We start from the raw sequence: 19,288 nt of genomic DNA, 5'->3' as shown, positions 1-19,288 counted from the left end.
GTTGGTAAAAGACTCACCGCAGCACTTGTCTTTGAAGCCGTCATTACCGCGTCTGACACTCTGCCCGGGCTCACCTGATAAGCCTACAAACACACACACAAACCCGCGTGAGTGCACACACGTACACACTTACACAAACTCGCGTGAGTGTACACACAGACGAGCCCTGTCTGTTTCTACTACACAACAATGGCAGGACGCCACTGGGCCGCCGTAAATACACTTAATAAGCCAGATAAAATTCTAAAAATAGTTTACTTGTGCCGAGGAACTGACATTCCCACTTGTTTTTTGTCAGCTAGCAGAATTAGCCAGATTTGTTCTGGCTTGGCACTTGGTGGAGGCGGTTTATGTGTGCTACACCCTGGACAATGGGCATATGCCCCCTCCTCCTGGGGGCTGGGCAGCGCTTAGATAGCAGCAGCCTGCCACCGTAGCCCCTACTCCCTCCCCTCTGTTGCAAGTCGTGTGGATTATTTGTTACTTGTGTATGTGTGCTATGGCTATTGAGTTTTTTTCCCCTGGCCTCAGTCTGGACCCCCTTCCCGGGAGTCCAACCTTAGACTGAATATTTTTTTACTCACCCCCTAGCCCCCATAATTATTATAAAGTATATTAATATACCAATTCATTGATCATCACTATCACACAAATGTGTACTATAACTCCTACTCAGATGTTTGCAAAACATTCACTACATTTTTCCCAGGGGGCCTCCTTGTCTCTCCAGGTTAGTGGTGTGTGTCTGGTATTCCCTGAAGGAATGCAATCTATTTGTGGTGATGGGTTGCGGGGGAAGCTAAATGACATCATCATCTAGTTTGCATAATTGGCCACAACACATACGCATGGATGCAATTGTAATGGGCTAACACAAATAATCGGATGTATTAAAAACACTGGTGTTTGTGTGTGTGTGTGTGCCTGCAAGATTGAAAAAACAAAACAGATGGGCTTGGAGTAGAACTCATTTGGCGCCACTTGTTGGTTTCCAAATATAAGACGTGTGTTTTGTTTCTTTTTCTACTAAAAACAATATTAGGGATGGGAATATAACAATTCGCGAGTGTTCGATTCCCATCCTCACAATACAGGTGAATGTCCATCCATCCATTTTCTACCGCTTGTCCCTTTTGGGGTTGCGGGGGGTGCTGGAGCCTATCTCAGCTGCATTCGGGCAGTAGGCGGTGTACCCCCTGGACAAGTCGCCACCTCATCGCAGACAGGTGAATATCAAAATATTTTAATATCGCACAAAAGTTCATTCATGTCATCAATTGAACTTCCAAAGTGAAACTAATATGTGATATAAAATCATTACATGCAAAGTGAGATATGTCAATACTTTGTGGGTTACGGTTTATGAAATTCTCAAATTTTCTCAGATTTTCAATTTAAGGTGTTCATTAACTGTAAGCCATAATCATCCAAATTATAACAAAAGAAAGCTTAAATTATTTTGAGTTGCATGATTGATTGATTGATTGATTGAGACTTTTATTAGTAGGTTGCACAGTGAAGTACATATTCCGTACAATTGACCAGTAAATGGTAACACCCGAATAAGTTTTTCAACTTGTTTAAGTCGGGGTCCACTTAAATTGATTCATGGTACAGATATATACTATCATCATAATACAGTCATCACACACGATAATCACATTGAATTATTTACATTATTTACAATCCGGGGTGTGGAGGGGGGCGGGGGTTAGGTTTGGTTGTTATCATCAGTCATCAACAATTGACAACAGAGAAATGGATATTGGGACAGTGTAGGTCTGACTTGGTAGGATATGGACAGCAAGTAGTGGGCAGAGAGAGAGAGAGAGAGAGAGAGAGAGAGAGAGAGAGAGAGAGAGAGAGAGAGAGAGAGAGAGAAGAGATCAGAAAAAGTATCTGCATTTGATTGTTTACATTTGATTATTAACAATCCGGGGAGGGTGTTAGTTTAGGGTTGTAGCTGCCTGGAGGTGAACTTTTATTGCGGTTTTGAAGGAGGATAGAGATGCACTTTCTTTTATACCTGTTGGGAGCGCATTCCACATTGATGTGGCATAGAAAGAGAATGACTTAAGACCTTTGTTAGTTCGGAATCTGGGTTTAACGTGGTTAGTGGAGCTCCCCCTGGTGTTGTGGTTATGGCGGTCATTTACGTTAATGAAGTAGTTTGACATGTACTTCGGTATCAGGGAGGTGTAGCGGATTTTATAGACTAGGCTCAGTGCAAGTTGTTTTACTCTGTCCTTCACCCTGAGCCAGCCCACTTTGGAGAAGTGGGTAGGAGTGAGGTGGGATCTGGGATGGAGGTCTAGAAGTAATCTGACTATCTTGTTCTGGGATGTTTGGAGTTTAGATTTGAGGGTTTTGGAGGTGCTAGGGTAACAGGAGGTACATGCGTAATCGAAAAAGAGTTGAACGAGAGTTCCCGCTAGAATCCTCATGGTGCTTTTGTTGACCAGAGAGGAGATTCTATAGAGAAATCTCGTTCGTTGGTTGACCTTTTGATTACCTTGGTTGCCATTTTATCACAGGAAAGATTAGCCTCTAGAATGGAACCTAGGTAGGTGACCTCATCTTTCCTGGTGATAACAATGTCACCCACTTTTATAGTGAAGTCATTGACTTTCTTAAGGTTGATGTGGGACCCAAATAGGATGGATTCTGTTTTACCCAAGTGTATGGATAGCTTGTTGTCAGCGAGCCAGGTGCATGTTCTACAGAGTTCAGCACTGAGGATTTTCTCCACTTGTGACTTGTCCTTGTCTGATACCAGCAAGGCCGAGTCATCCGCAAACAAGAACAATTCACAGTCGCATGCCGATGTTATGAGCCTTTGTCATATATTAGTTTCACTGTTGGAATAAACAAATCTTTGCATAATATTCAAATTTTTTGAGTGTCACCTGTATTGAATGTGGTTTGAAAATTGATTGAAAAGCACCATTAAATATGCTATCTAATATTTGAGTCAACACGGTAACTCTACTGTTAGTGTGACTATACAAGTAATCAGGCTTTTTCCTGAGTTCAAAATTGTGTGTCGGCCGCCTCCAGCTAATTTTGTGCCGCCCCCAGCCAGAGCGATTGATATCGCTCAACACAGCGTAAAGCTCCAGCTGTGATGATTGAGCGATTGATGTCCCTTTGCGGCAGCTACATATTTTAACTGCAGTTGCAGTGTTGGGCCACTATAGAGGCGCTATATCAACAACAGTGCACCAGAAAGGCCTGAAGCAACTACCGACAAGAAACAGATCGAATTGTGTTATTTCTCGCTACTTGGTGCATAACGTTGACCGCCGTAACAAGTGGATTTCTGCCATACGGAGCATGATACGGAGGGATCACTGGACTCCTCCAACACTCCAGACTGTGCTGCGAACATTTTGTCTCTGGTAAGTGAACACAGCTAGTAGTGTTACCTTCGTTTCCAACCTTTTCTGACTAATTATAATAGATCGATTGAATGAAGAATTTATTAGAAGTTTGCATAGGATCAGGTTGAGTTTCATGACGGTACAGATTGACTGGTACAAGGTAAACTAAAAGGAGTTACTCCAAGAAAGCATTACAAGTGTGTCGTGTGTATTTAAAAACAAGTTTCCTCTGTTTCAGAGTAAGTTGATGTTTTTTAGCGTTGCAGATATGGCAGGCAAAATCAGCCACTACTTAAAAAGCGATCTCGTTAGAAGGAAAGTCAAAAGTCCAGGTGAAACAGAGCAGATAAATTAATGTAACAGGCAGTTAAAATGTAATAATTCATGGTGGTGACGTGGACATTGTTGTCCACAGAGCGCTTGAATGCTGCTTCAAAATCATCTGAGTGTCTCAAGCAAAAGTGGCCCCACCACACAAGCTATGAGCCCATCATTCTCTTATGCAAACGTTTAGGCCACAGGTGTCAAACTCAAGGTCCGGGGGCCAGATCTGGTCCACGACATAATTTTATCTGGCCCGCAAACACCTGGAAATTATGTGTCAATAAAGTACTGAATATTTTTTCATTTTGACAGATAAAAATATATGTACTGCTTGAAATTGCATGCCTTTTAAACTTTAAAAGTATCCATTATTGCAACAAATATTACAGTATATTATCATACTTTCCAAACATAAATACTTAAATATCTACATGACTTATGTTTGTACAGCAAACTACCAATCAAATTAATAAAAATGACAATAAATGCTATGGTGTTATTTATTTACTGTAAATTGAGAAAAACTAAAACAATTTTGCGTTAAAATTCTGGCGCATTGTCAGGATTGTACCACCTATGCCTCAACTTGAGCCAGGAAAAACCACATTCATGCATAATAAACTCATTCATCATGATTATGGTTATTTTTCGGTTTCACAAACCTGTACAAAATAGGATTTCGTATTATTTGCATAATTCTACAATATAAGCAAAGATGAAAATATTTCATAAGTAGCGGTTATAGTCTGGTGCCCTCAAATAATTGGCACCAACAGGGTGGGCTGAAGAGAGAAAAACTGAGTTTAAAGAAAAGGGGACACAAAATGACAACCTTTAGTGGAATATAAAAAATGTAGTCATTTGTATGCTGAAGTCCAAGTTGTAAAATAATCCCAAGGCCCTGCATCTCCCTGAGAGATGGTAGGTGTCCACTTCTCAGGGCAGCCATGTGTGCTACTGTTCACTTGATATTTTTTAATGCTGCAGGCTGGGACTGTTAGTCAAACTCAAATCAACAGCATACTGTGTATTGTGGCGACGTATCTGTTATGAAACTCAAGCGATCCAAAAGAAGAACAATTGGAAACAATGGGAGAAGGGAGTGAGGAATTGCATTTCAGTTGCTTGAGACACATGATTGTGCTTTCAGAAGGTCGGTATTAGCGTGAGGTGATGTCATCTATGGCCTCATCCAGCATCGGGCATGGAGGCGATGGGACTCCAGGATGGAAATGGACCTGTGCTGAGGCACCACAGACTGGTCGGAGCTTTTATTCAGGGCTCTATAAGCGCCCAGCCAACCCTTTTGTTATTGTCTGTCTTTCACAGCAACACCACCTCTCACTCGAACATTCACTCCCTCTGGGTTACGCCATTTCAGCTCTTTTTCTGTCACAACTGCAGCACATGTAGGTTAGATCACCGCCTCCCCAAAACCTCCACATTACATCATGATGTTGAAAAGGGCAATGGTGTCATGTTTTCTTCACTTGAGTCGTCGTCTCTTTGAATTATAGAACAGATTCTTGATATAGAGATTTATAAGCTCATCAGCCATCCAGCCGTGGATACACAATCAGACAAGAGCCGCATCATGTTATAATCTTCAATTTGGATTGGAGAGTGTGATTACCCACCTATGTAGGGACAAGGGTTGTACGGTATACCGGTACAATTATCGCGGTAGTAATGAATCAAAAACGGTACTATACTCTGTCTGAAAAGTACCGGTTCGCCATATATTTTTTACAGTCATGACGGCGCGTCATCACGTCATGACATTGCTGGTTTTATAAGCAGAGGAGCATGTTCGGCAGCACACACACAAGGCGTACTTACAAGCAGACACAGTGTGTATACAGAAAAGGGAGAATGGATGCATTTTGGCTTAAAAACGATATAGGTGAAGTTTTAACACTGAACCGCCCTCAGGAAGAGGTGCTTTAAGACATGGCTAGCTAGCTAGCAGCTAATGTCCATCCGCAATCGGCAGTGTTTTAGCTTCTTCTAAATCACTAATCCTCGTCACCATGGCGACACATAAATCATGTTTTTTTTTACAAGTATCATCCCTGCAGGACGCTAGCTAAACATGCTTCACTACACACCGTAGGAGGATAAAATAGCTCACTGGCGTCACAATGTAAACAAATGCCATGGGTAGATCTACACCAGACATCCACTGTAATGATACCAAGGAAAGGGACGTATCTAGTTGATACTACTAAGATTACATCAATATTTTTTATCGTCACAAAATAATTTTTCTTTTAAATTCATGTGTACACATGCGAAAACAGTCCGAGAGAAGCAACACACAACTTGCAGTCATGTTAAGTTAAGTTAAAAGTTAAAGTACCAATGATTGTCACACACACACGAGATGTGGTGAAATGTGTCCTCTGCATTTGACCCATCCCCTTCTTCATCCCCTGGGAGGTGAGGGGGCAGCAGCGGTGGCCGCGCCCGGGAATCATTTTTGGTGATTTAACCCTCAATTCCAACCCTTGATGCTGAGTGCCAAGCAGGGAGGTAAAGGGTCCCATTTTTATAGTCTTTGGTGTGACTCGGCCGGGGTTTGAAGTTGTTATGATAGAATATACATTCAATGATAGCTAACGCTAACTATCCGAATCGCTATTATTATCTAACAACACCCAAACCTAATGCACGTGCAAGTGTTACGTACTCAAGACATCTGTGTAAATGTTGCAAACAACCCCTTTAACTCGTGTGTGTAGGGAATTATTCACTGCAGAGTTTGTAAAAACTTTTAAAAAATTATTTTGAGGAAATAAAAGTATCAATCACTTTAGTATCAATTATTTACGGTTATACCTTTGATATCGACACCACCAATTTATGGATCGATCTTCCCTCCTTTTATGTGTCGTGGACAATGCTGACACACCAAAGGTGAAGTTATATTATCTTCTCTCGAGACTCTTATTAATCTACTTGTTAATTTCCTGTTTATGTCTGCTTACTTTCTGCTGCATCGTGGTTCCATCTACACTTCTTAAAGTAAGCACTTATTTCTAAGTGCTGTTTAAAACTAGCTTAGCGGTTAGCTTAGCTATTAGCATGCCTGTTTGAAACATGGTTAGCCTCATCCTCCAGTGATAGTGCTACAAGATAATGATAAGAAATGCGACTAAAAATAACAGTGTCCGCCACAGAGGATCGACTTTTGTGATTAAAAGGAATGTGAAAATAGTGTCAAAGCGCTTTGAGTTCCTTAAAAGGTAGAAAAGTGCTATACAAGTACAACCCATTTACCATTTCAATCGGCAATGGCGATCATGTATTTTTTTTCACGAAAATCGGCCGATACTGATCGATGGCACAGCATAACACAGCTTTCACAAACAGTTACAAACACTTGCCATGCTCTTGAAATACTTTGTACAATCTAAGACCTACATGATCCATTTAATCTTCGCAGTAACTGTGACAAATTGGCAACTTGGTACTTTCATACTTGGCTGCTGTACCTTTAAAACAGGCCCGGGCAATTATTTTGACTCGGGGGCCAAATTTAGAGAAAAAAATGTGTCTGAGGCCTGGTATATCTATTTTTAGGAACACTAATACAAAACCTCAAAATAATGTCTAATTGAATGCTAAAAACGTTATGACAGACCACCACGGACCGCCACGGAATGAAATTAAAAATGTTCTACTGAATGAGACGCCCAGGATGTACATGAAAATAAAGAATGTGGGATTTACAATATTAACTATGAATGATAAAACACTGAATATTGACAACATATGAACGTCACACCCCCTCTTGATCGACATATTTTACAATCAAGAGAAACCAACACAAATGCAACAAACACAGCCAAATATTAACGTGAAGGGTAAAAAAAAACCCAACTACAATCTGATACATCTGATATATCACTAAGCTTTAAAACTTTGTTGTAAAAAGCTCCTTCCGCGTCTGTCCCTCACCCGCATTTCAGACATGGCCGCTCTGGAAACACTCTGTGGAAACGCTCCCCACCAACACTACTTGGTGCCTCGTCTGAGCTGCTGTCACTTAGATTATCATAGTAACTAGTATATCATGCAAAAGCGCAGATTCAAGCCATTGAAATACTTTGTATAGTTCAAGACTTACGGTCATTTGAAAACATGACTGCACATCATAATGGCAGCTACAGTACCCATCTTAAAGATCTAAAAACAATATTTGGGAATGCCCGGCGGGCCAGATTGAAAAGCTTAACGGACTGCATGTGGCCCCCCGGCCTTAATTTGCCCAGGTTTGGAGTAAACCTACTCCAGACGTTCGCATATGGGGTGAACGGTGCTGTACGTACTACACTTACGTCCAGGCTGAAAACATTTTTAATTGTGCATATGACAACTGTAAGTATTTGATCTACTCTCTTTAATGTACATTTGAATTATCATTGTTTTTATGATGATGGTATTTTATGATTTTAACTTGAAATATGAACTTTTTTATGATTATTTTATTTTTGCCTTCTTGTAATTTTTTTAAAGCACTTTGAATTGCCGTGTGTACAAATTGTGCTCTACAAAGAAACTTGCCTTACATCTGCAAACTCAGCATTTAGTGGCCACGTTTGGTTTCCCTTTAGTTTTTCTCAAAACTACCGTATTTTCCGGACCATAGGACGCACCGGATCATAAGGCCCAGTCTGCTTTAAAAGATGTTCCCTCAAAAGGTGACAGTTAAGTTCAAGCACAAAACACATTAACTGGCAGCAAAAATACATTATTTTTTCAATCCTGCACTGCCTTAGTTACCCCATGAAATGAACTAGTCCCGTAGCAGAATCCTTGGGCATCAGAAAGCCCCGAGGGGGAAGTATCCGACATCAAAGTATTCCCCACCTTCTAATTAATTTGGGATCCTCCCAATGCAGAAGACATTCAGCGCGACAGAGACGCAGAAATAACTAAAGGCAAGTCAGAGATTAAAACTCACGAAGGAGCAGAAGAATAGAAGTCAGCTCGCTTTACAGCTGTTAACAAGTGGAGTATCGTCACGTCAGTAACATGAGCCTTCTGGGAAAGAGTGTTTTTGTCGGAGGAGAATATTCCATGGGGGTCTTTAAAGCAAATATGATTCTCTCATTGAGGAGCTGATGCCTTTGTTGTGTTGTGTGGAATCTTGACACTTCTGGACATGACATTCAAAAACTGTCATTTTGACCTATTGATGACACTTCCGTGACCTTTCAGTGCTAAGTGGTTGTACAACTACAAAGAGTATGTTAATGACGTCTCATAGAGAAACAAGTAGCAGGGGTTGTGAGATGAAAAAAGTAAAGTCAAACAGCACCATCAACCTCTGTAACCCTCGGCTTCTCTGTTGGCTTTTTATGGGAAAATGCAACTTGCAGATTACATTTATTTATGTTTTAGTCACATGGGGGTTAAGAATGAGCCAATTTCTCTGTTGGTTTAAAGGGCACATTCAAAATAATCACATCTGGGTATGTTTACACAATAGTGGACCTGCAAAAACAACTGGGAATGCTGTAATACGTAGTTTGGTAATATCACTTTATAAACAATCACTGACTGCAAACAACATTTCTTATGTCAAAATGATTTGGTAGTTTCCGAATTTCCAAATTATTAGATATATGCCCAATAATGACATGTGGGCATGAGTTGCAAAGTTGTCTATGTCCCCTGTAAAGATATTTTAGTTGATGGCAGCCATGTTTCTTTACTAATCTTCTAGGGCCGCACGACTATGGAAAAAATAATGATCACAATTATTTTGATTTATATTGCAATCACGATTAATTACACGATTATTCATTAATTTGAAAACATTGGTATTTTATTGTACCACCAAAATTCTACTTTAAATATAGTTAAAAAAACAAACTGGATATGAATTAGTAACGAATAAACTACAACAAGTAAAATAATAATACTAATAATAACAATAACAATAGCAAAATGAAAACAATACAAATCAGCTTTTATTGTTTTTGTTTTTAAATCTGTTTTTTTTGTGTGATAAAGATGGATTTATTAGATGGACTTAAAGGACTTATGTGTTGTAAAATTGCACAAACAATTCTGCGATGATCAGTGTCATGTTAGTGACATTGTCAAAGTTACAAATAAATAGGGCTGTGAATCTTTGGGCCCGCACAAGTCGATTCGATTCTTGTGGGCAACGATTCGATTCAGAATTGATTGTCAATTCAAAGCGATTCTCGATTCAAAATCTATACTTTTTTTAAATAACTCTGGATGCCAGTTCTATGAATAACTACATTACTCCATAAAATAGATAAACAGCTCTGATCAATTAAAAGAAAACTGGTTTTGTTTAACAAAATTCTACCCAAACATTTAATAAAGTCAAATACAAAAGAGGCAACAAGAGAAGTATCTCATATTTCTCTTTTGTAAAGTAAATCTGTACAGCAAATATGGGAATCTACATCAACAGTATGATTCCCCTGAGTGGCTGGACAGGACAGATTTGGAAAAAAACTAAATAAAATAAAATCCATTTTTGATTTTTTTCTAAATTGATTAAGAATTGTTACAAATAAGAATCGCGATTAATCTTAAACACCCCTGCTAATAAATTACTGTAGTACAGGTGTACCGATGCTGTGGTTGGCGAATGTATGCCAAACCTGACTTGGACTGGAATGGAATTTAGTGAGCAGTTTATAACAAATTGCACTATTCGGCCATTATGACTTCATCATATTTTTTCATCCTGTAACTACTCATTGCTATCAGATCCAATATATTTGCTCTCGCCTGTGTGAAACCTTCATCTGCCCGATGATTTGTGAACTACCTCCACCCCACGGACAGAGTAATACATATCAAGAAGACCTTGCGGATTTTTGAAATAGTTTCATCATCTGAGCGGGATGCTGTGTTATCTTTGTCCATTCTTATCCTCAGCAGATGATATCACCAGGTTGCTGCTTGTAGCTCCCGGCTTGATATAACACATTTATGTCTGCCAGACTCAAACTACTATGACTCCTGACTCAAGGCGTTGCCATCAAGATGGAGGCTTTTTGCACAGATAGCGCCACCATGCTTCGAACAACAATACGGGATGTACAGTCAGTATGTTTCCATGACGCACAGTTCTTCTGATGTCATAAAGTCTGGAGAAACAGACAATACATGATAAAGGACACAATGACGACAAAGTATGATAAGGTTGTAAACAATATGGTTCCCATAAATCTAAGTCCCCAATCTGGTGTATACAGGCCAAATAGGACTTAAGTAAATATTCTGCAAACACAACAGCTCATAAATTAACATGGGAGTCTCATTTACTGCTGCCCAAACACTACTGCCCTGACAATGGCCGCGCTGAATACAATGTGGGGATTCGCTGTGCAGGTGCAATCTGGCAAAGCTGAGCCAAATACACATAGTGGTCTCATGGCAACACTCCAGCAATCGCACATTAACGGCGCAACACAAGTATGAACACATGCAGCACTTGCAAAAAAGCATTTGCGTGTGTTATTCTTCTGGAGGCATCAGTGACCCACAGTGTCAACCAAGTAAAAAACTATTTTATGGAAGTATTATTTAGCAAAATTATTTGCAAATGTGTATCTCAATCTGTACGCGTGTGATCCAATTTGCGTGCGTGTGTACTAATTTGTGTGTCTGTGTATCAATCTGAGTGTATGTAATCAGACCCGCGTATGTGTGTTTTAAGTTGTCTGTCTAATCAGAAAGAACCCTCGATAGGCTGTTTACTTTAACGTGACTTTTGCGAAACTTCTGCCGTGTACGATTTGAACGAGAGCATCCAGATACGTGAGCGTGTCATACAACTTGTGTGCGCACATTCAAAAGTGCACACGTTACGGACAGACAGACAACTCAAAACACAAGTACGCAGATCTAAAACACACGTACACGGATCTAAAACACACATACACGGATCTAAAACACACAGACGCGGATCTAAAACACACAGACGCGGATCAAAAACACACGTACGCAAATCTAGATCAAAAACACACGTAACGCGGATCTAAAACACACATACTCCGATCCAAAACCCACTTACGCGGATTCAAAACACACGTATGTGGATCTAAAATACACGTACATGGATCTAAAACACACATACACAGATCTAAAAGACACACAGCTTAGCTACTATATTAAAGAGTAGCTTTTCCTGTAGCTTAGCTACTTTTAGACCTATGTAGCTAGGTAGCTTACATCAAAGCTACAAAGAGAGAGAATCCACACATACGCAGAACATCCATGATGATTGGTTAGTGTTCGTATGATGAGTCACAATTGGCTAAGGTTAGGGCGAAACATTACGAACTGGCCAATCAGAGGCAAGATAAGGCGAGTCATCGAAACTAGTTAACAAAATCCCTAGTAAGCAAAATCGGAGACAAGCTGACGACTCAAAAAAGAAATGTACTTGAAAATGGCGGAGGAATTCTCTCCCGTGGATTACATTTTTCCTTTACTGATGAAGACGACATCCAGGAAACCCACAACGATGTCTGTCCTTGGCCATATTTAGACGAATGTATGTTTTTAGAGAAAACAATGCCCAACAAATTTAGGAACACACATTAAGGTGAGTTGAGTTCATAAAATGTTTTACTGCATATAACCATTACAAACTGTTCCCAAACAACACACAAGTCATTGTTTTTTTCGTCAAGATATAGATGGATGCTGATTTTTTACTGTAGGTAAAGAACATGAATAAGTTGGAGTGGAGTGGGCCAAAGAAAAGGCAAACTAAACAGCAGGGTGCGGGGACTCCTAGAGGTAGTTGTACGGTGTCCCCAGCTAAATGACAGATAGTTAATAGTAACATTTGTACAGTCTCAGTTACATGAACATTGATATTATACATGTGGGCCCATAGATAGAAATGTAGCATAATGGAGCTCGCTACTTTTGCCGTGTAGCCTAGTAGTGTAGCTTGCTACAATTCTCAGGGGATAGCTTCCCCTGTAGCTTAGCTACATTTAATGGAAAGTAACTTGTAGCTTAGCTGACTACATTTTCCATGGAGCTTGCCCATCACTGCAAACATGGTGCATTGTCTAATATATTTTGAAACTCTTTATGCAGTGGAGTGGAGACCAGTGTGAAGGTGACAGCTGCCTTGTAAAATCTGCCTAATAGGCTTGGATACGGCCTTCAGACTCCAAATGATGCATTACAAATTCTAGGCAAGAGCCTCCTTTGATTTGATTTACTGTAGGCCTTCGTTAGATCCAGCTTTTCATCCAAAATATTAAAAGGCCAGGAAAGATGCCATGGATTTGAACTCTTCTGGGATGCTCCATTCCAGAGGTCTTCAACATGGGGTCCATGACCCCGAGGGCGTCCGTAGAGGTACTGCAGGGGGATTGTGTCATTTTTAGTCGATTATACTTATTTTTGTATTTATTTTTAAATACTTCCGCTGCAAATGTTCCACAAATTTAAATGTCTTTAAATACACATTTACATTGATCAAATACATTGTGGTGCAGTTTAGAAATGACAATAGCATGGCCAACCAAGTCACTGTCAAAACATGAGTAATTACATTATTTATTTCACATTAGCATTTAAGATAAACAGCCATTAGTGCTCCAATTGCCAGCTGCCAGCTCCAAGCTGCAGCCACTGGGGACGCTGCTCCGTTGTCCATACTCCATACACACATAGGCGAGGGCCAATGTGTGAGTAGAATATAGTGAATGTATGTGTGTATGTATAGTAAGTACTATTGCAGCATAATTATTTGCAAACGTGTAATCTAATTGGTGTGCGTGTGTACTCATTTGTTTGTCTCTATATCAATTCAAGTGTGTGTATTCAGACCCGCGTATGTGTTTTAGACCCGTGTACGTGTGTTTTAAATCTGTGTACATGTGTTTTAGACCCGCATACGTGTGTTTTAGTCCTGCGTACGTGTGTTTTAGATCCACGTATGTGAGTTTTCGATCTGCGTATGTGTGTTTTAGATCCACGTACGTGTGTTTTAGATCTGTGTACGTGTGTTTAAGGCCCTGTCTACATTAAGCCGGATAACTCCTTAAACAAATAATGATTTAGCCTAAGCACCGTGTCAGCCCCACTAACCCATCGTTTAAAGGGGAACATTATCACAATTTCAGAAGGGTTAAAACAATTACAAATCAGTTCCAAGTGACTTATTTTTTTTTTTCAAAGTTTTTTTCAAAATTTTACCCATCACGCAATATCCCTAAAAAAAGCTTTAAAGTGCCTGATTTTAACCATCGTTATATACACCCGTCCATTTTCCTGTGACGTCACACGGTGATGCCAATACAAACAAACATGGCGGATAGAACAGCAAGTTATAGCGACATTAGCTCGGATTCAGACTCGGATTTCAGCGGCTTAAGCGATTCAACAGATTAGGCATGTATTGAAGCGGATGGTTGTAGTGTGGAGGCAGGTAGCGAAAACGAAATTGAAGAAGAAACTGAAGCTATTGAGCCCATCCATCCATCCATCTTCTTCCGCTTATCCGAGGTCGGGTCGCGAGGGCAGCAGCCTAAGCAGGGAAGCCCAGACTTCTATTGAGCCATATCGGTTTAAACCGTATGCAAGCAAAACCGACGAAAACGACACGACAGCCAGCGACACGGGAGAAAGCGAGGACGAATTCGGCGATCCCTTCTAACCAACGATTGGTATGTGTTTGTTTGGCATTAAAGGAAACTAACAACTATGAACTAGGTTTACAGCATATGTAATACATTTGGCAACAACATGCACTTTGAGAGTGCAGACAGCCCAGTTTTCATCAATTAATATATTCTGTAGACATACCCTCATCCGCTCTCTTTTCCTGGGGGTCTGGCGGAAGATTTCTTTGACTTTATCGTTGGAAATGCATCTGCTTTGAGTGACGCAGGATATCCACACGTTCTTGCCATCTCTGTCGTAGCATAGCTTTCGTCGGTAAAGTGTGCGGAACAAACGTCCAATTTCTTGCCACTTTCGCATCTTTGGGCCACTGGTCCAACTTGAATCCGTCCCTGTTCGTGTTGTTACAACCTCTGACAACACACCGACGAGGCATGATGTCTCCAAGGTACGGAAAACAGTCGAAAAAACTGAAAATAACAGAGCTGATTTGACTCGGTGTTTGAGAAAATGGCGTTGTGACGTTGTGACGTCATCGCTCCGAGAGCGAATAATAGAAAGGCGTTTAATTCGCCAAAATTCACCCATTTAGAGTTCGGAAATCGGTTAAAAAAATATATGGTCTTTTTTCTGCAACATCAAGGTATATATTGACGCTTACATAGGTCTGGTGATAATGTACCCTTTTAAGGTCCCCCTCCTTGGATAATTTTTTACACGGGTAAATGTGCCGTGTATTTCTTGAATCTCCAGCTCTTAGCTTCGTATGGACTCATTGATCGTTTACAAACTGAGTTTGGAGAGAAAGTGAAATCAAAAAGACCGCTCCCCACATAGGAAGTGACGTCAGAAAGAACACGCCACAGCCAGCTTCATAACAACCGGCGCTAACCACTGGAAAGATAGAGGTGAGTCATCCAGACATGCCCGTGTTTATGAATCCCGTAAGAGAAGGAAACGCGCGATTGCAGCTATTTCGGATACAACACATCTCAGACGGCAAGAGAATTTTCGAATGTTCAGGTCATCTGTGTATCTACTTACCAAAAAACTTTGTCAATTTGTCAAAGAGGAGACAACGAGAATGCGGGCTTCCGTGGATGTGATGAAAAAGGTAGCGCGTTCTTTGTATTACCTGGCCGACGAGTGAAGACTACGGAAAACAGCGATTGCATTTGAACTGGCAAAGCACACTGTATCAGTTATTGTCCGCGATGTATGTCGCTGACTCAACATCTGGTTCAGAGTATATAAAGTCATCAAAAACAAATGGACAATGAAGGTGAAGGCAAAAGAGTGAGTAGTGTCCTGACCAGATATCTAGATCCCTAGATTAATTGCTGTAAAATGTTCTTTATCACATTGTTACCTTCCGCATGTCCATTAAAGATTTGATTAATTTATGATGGCTCAGGTGTGATTCACTACAATAGGGCCCTACAGCACACTGGATTCCAGTTAATTGAAATACCACAACACTGGATATTGTTCAGATAAGTTAAATTTAATTTAAGAACTTGCACACAAAGCAACACTGGAGGTAACTATGACAAGCACATTTTCTGCGCAAGCGTACTAGGTCGCGTTGCGCCGGCGGACAGAGGGTGGGAGGGGGTCTTAAACGACCATTGTGTGTGTGTGTGCACAAGGATAAGGTTAGGTGGGATTTACCTTGGATAACACAGTGTAGAAGGGGCCTTAGATCCGTGTACGTGTGTTTTAGATCCGCATAGGTGATTTAGGGCCATGTACGTGTGTTTTAGATCCATGTACGTGTGCTTTAGATCCGCATACATGTGTTTTAGGTCCATGTACGTGTGTTTTATATCCATGTAAGTGTGTTTTAGATCTGCGTACGTGTGTTTTAGATCCGTGAACGTGTGTTTCAGATCCGTGTTTTAGATCCGCATACGTGTGTTTTAGATCTGCGTACGTGTTTTAGGTCCGTGTTTCAGATCCACGTACGTGTGTTTTAGATCCGCGTATGTGTGTTTTAGATCCGCCTTTGTGTGTTTTATATCTGTATATGGTTTTAGATCCGCCTTTGTGTGTTTTAGATCTGTGTATGTGTGTTTTAGATCCGTGTAGGTGTGTTTTAGATCTGTGTACGTGTGTTTTAGATCCTCATACGTGTTTTAGATGCATATATGTGTGTTTTAGGTCCGTGTTTCAGATCCACGTACGTGTGTTTTAGATCCGCGTATGTGTGTTTTAGATCCGCCTTTGTGTGTTTTACATCTGTGTACGTGGGTTTTAGACCCGCGTATATGTGTTTTAGATCCATGTACGTGTGTTTTAGATTCGCGTATTTGTGTTTTAGATCCATGTACGTGTGTTTTAGATCCGTATACGTGTGTTTTAGATCTATATACACGTGTTTTAGATCCGAGTTTTAGATCCGCGTAAGTGTGTTTTAGAGCCGAGTTTTAGATCCGTGTACGTGTGTTTTAGATCCTCGTATGTGTGTTTTAGATCCATGTACGTGTGTTTTAGATAAGTGTACGTGTGTTTTAGATCCATGTACGTGTGTTTTAGATCCGAGTTTTAGATCTGCGTAAGTGTGTTTTAGATCCATGTACGTACGTTTTAGATCCATGTACGTGTGTTTTAGATTCGAGTTTTAGATCCGTGTACGTGTGTTTTAGATCCATGTACGTGTGTTTTAGATCCGAGTTTTAGATCCGTGTATGTGTGTTTTAGATCCGCATACGTGTTTTAGATCCGCGTACGTGTGTTTTAGATCCGTGTACATGTGTTTTAGATCCGTACGTGTGTTTTAGATCTGTACGTGCTTTTTAGATCCGTGTTTTAGATCCGCGTATGTGTGTTTTAGATCCGCGTATGTGTGTTTTAGATCCGCGCATGTGTGTTTTAGATCCGCCTTTGTGTGTTTTAGATCCGCGTACGTGTGTTTTAGATCCGCGTACGTGTTTTACATCCTTGTACGTGTGTTTTCGATCCATATACGTGTGTTTTAGACCCACGTATGTGTGTTTTAGACCTGTGCCAAGCTACTGGAAAATATAGTTAAGCTACATGTAGCTTGTTATTGCTCATCACTGCATATTTGCTAGAGTAAAAACAAAAAACTGAACGCGACACAGTTAAAGAAAGTGACTATGTGGCATAATACACAGCCACATGTCATTGTGTAGCTGCTCTCTCGCGGGGAAATTAACATGACAATTGTGCATTTAGTCGTCTAATAGTTGAAAATGCAATAAGAGCTGAGGATGGACGTTGAGTCATTCTGACTACACAGACCGCACATCTCTGATGACGACTGCACAAACGTACAATGAGCAGAAAGTTAATCTAATTTGCTAACAAGTGTGTTTATGTGGACAGCAACAAGGTTGCACTATTTCCTGAAACTGTACAGTATTTACTGTATCATAGATCTCATGGTGTGCAAGAGCATTTTGAAAAAAAAAGTATGTGATTGCTATTGCTGATTGATGCCTTTTAATGAAAAACAACCCCCTGCAGCAGACACTGTATTTATATTTAGTACCCCGGCTGACAAGCGGCTAGCAGCTAATTTTGTGTCTTCCACAATGTATAGCCGCTCCCTTAATCTAAAAATAATCACCTCCATTACGGCAAATAAACTGCATTTCTTTGCATCTTAAGTATAATTATCAAGTAACATTATCCCTGGAGGACTAGCTAAACATAGCAGCAAGCCGGAAGCCAACATGCTAACAACTAAACTAACCGCTAAGCTAGTTTTAACAACACCAAGAAATAAATGCTTAGTAAACTTTACATAGTGTAGCTGGAACCGTGTTGCAGCAGAAAGTCAGCATTTATTAACAGGGAATTACAAACCCTGTTTCCATATGAGTTGGGAAATTGTGTTAGATGTAAAAATAAACGGAATACAATGCTTTGCAAATCATTTTTAACCCATATTCAGTTGAATGTGCTACAAAGACAACATATTTGATGTTCAAACTGATAAACATTTTTTGCAAATAATCATTAACTTTAGAATTTGATGCCAGCAACACGTGACAAAAAAGTTGGGAAAGGTGGCAATAAATACTGATAAAGTTGAGGAATGCTCATCAAACACTTATTTGGAACATCCCACAGGTGAACAGGCAAATTGGGAACAGGTGGGCGCCATGATTGGGTATAAAAGTAGCTTCCATGAAATGCTCAGTCATTCACAAACAAGGGCGGGGCGAGGGTCACCACTTTGTGAACAAATGCGTGAGCAAATTGTTGAACAGTTTAAGAAGAACATTTCTCAACAAGCTATTGCAAGGAATTTAGGGATTTCACCATCTAAGGTCTGTAATATCATCTGTGTCTGTGACCGCCGATCCCTCAGGCGGTACTGCATCAACAACTGACATCAGTGTGTAAAGGATATCACCACATAGGCTCAGGAACACTTAAGAAAACTAGTTGGTCAATACATCTCTAAGTGCAAGTTAAAACTATACTATGCAAAGCGAAAGCCATTTATCAACAACACCCAGAAACACTGCCGGCTTCGCTGGGCCCAAGCTCATTTAAGATGGACTGATCTGAAAGTGTAAAAATGTTCTGTGGTCTGACGAGTCTACATTTCAAATTGTTTTTGGAAACTGTGGACGTCGTTTGTTCCGTAACAAAAAGAAAAAGACCCATCCAAACATATGTGAAGGCACCGATAATGCTGAAAGGTATATACAGGTTTCGGAGCAACATATGTTGCCATCCAGGCAACGTTGTCATGGGCGCCCCTGCTTAGGCAAGACAATGCCAAGCCACATGTTACAACAGCGTGGCTTCATAGTAAAAGAGTGTGGGTACTAGACTGGCCTGCCTGTAGTCCAGATCTGTCTCCCATTGAAAATGTGTGGCACATTATGAAGCCTAAAATACCTCAACAGAGACCCTGGACTGTTGAACAACTTAAGCTGTACATCAAGCAAGAATGGGAA

The 19,288-nt window shown here is 40.4% G+C and overlaps 1 protein-coding gene across 7 annotated transcripts in view; it reads right to left on the bottom strand.

The window, feature by feature from the left end:
- mid2 (midline 2) overlaps positions 1-19,288 on the bottom strand; it is a 367,099-nt gene that overhangs the window by 100,578 nt on the left and 247,233 nt on the right. For 5 of the 7 annotated variants that reach the window (XM_061930298.2, XM_061930300.1, XM_061930297.1 and 2 more), the window contains one exon: positions 18-83. The exons of the other annotated variants lie outside the window; for them this stretch is intronic. In XM_061930298.2, coding sequence (XP_061786282.1) covers positions 18-83 — 66 coding nt within the window. The remainder of the gene's footprint in view (positions 1-17; positions 84-19,288) is intronic. 7 annotated transcript variants of the gene reach the window in all.

The sequence above is a fragment of the Nerophis lumbriciformis genome, linkage group LG36, assembly GCF_033978685.3.
Source record: "Nerophis lumbriciformis linkage group LG36, RoL_Nlum_v2.1, whole genome shotgun sequence".
Lineage (NCBI taxonomy): Eukaryota > Metazoa > Chordata > Actinopteri > Syngnathiformes > Syngnathidae > Nerophis > Nerophis lumbriciformis.
Note: the sequence above shows the minus strand (reverse complement) of the source record. Positions and strands in the feature narration are given on the sequence as shown.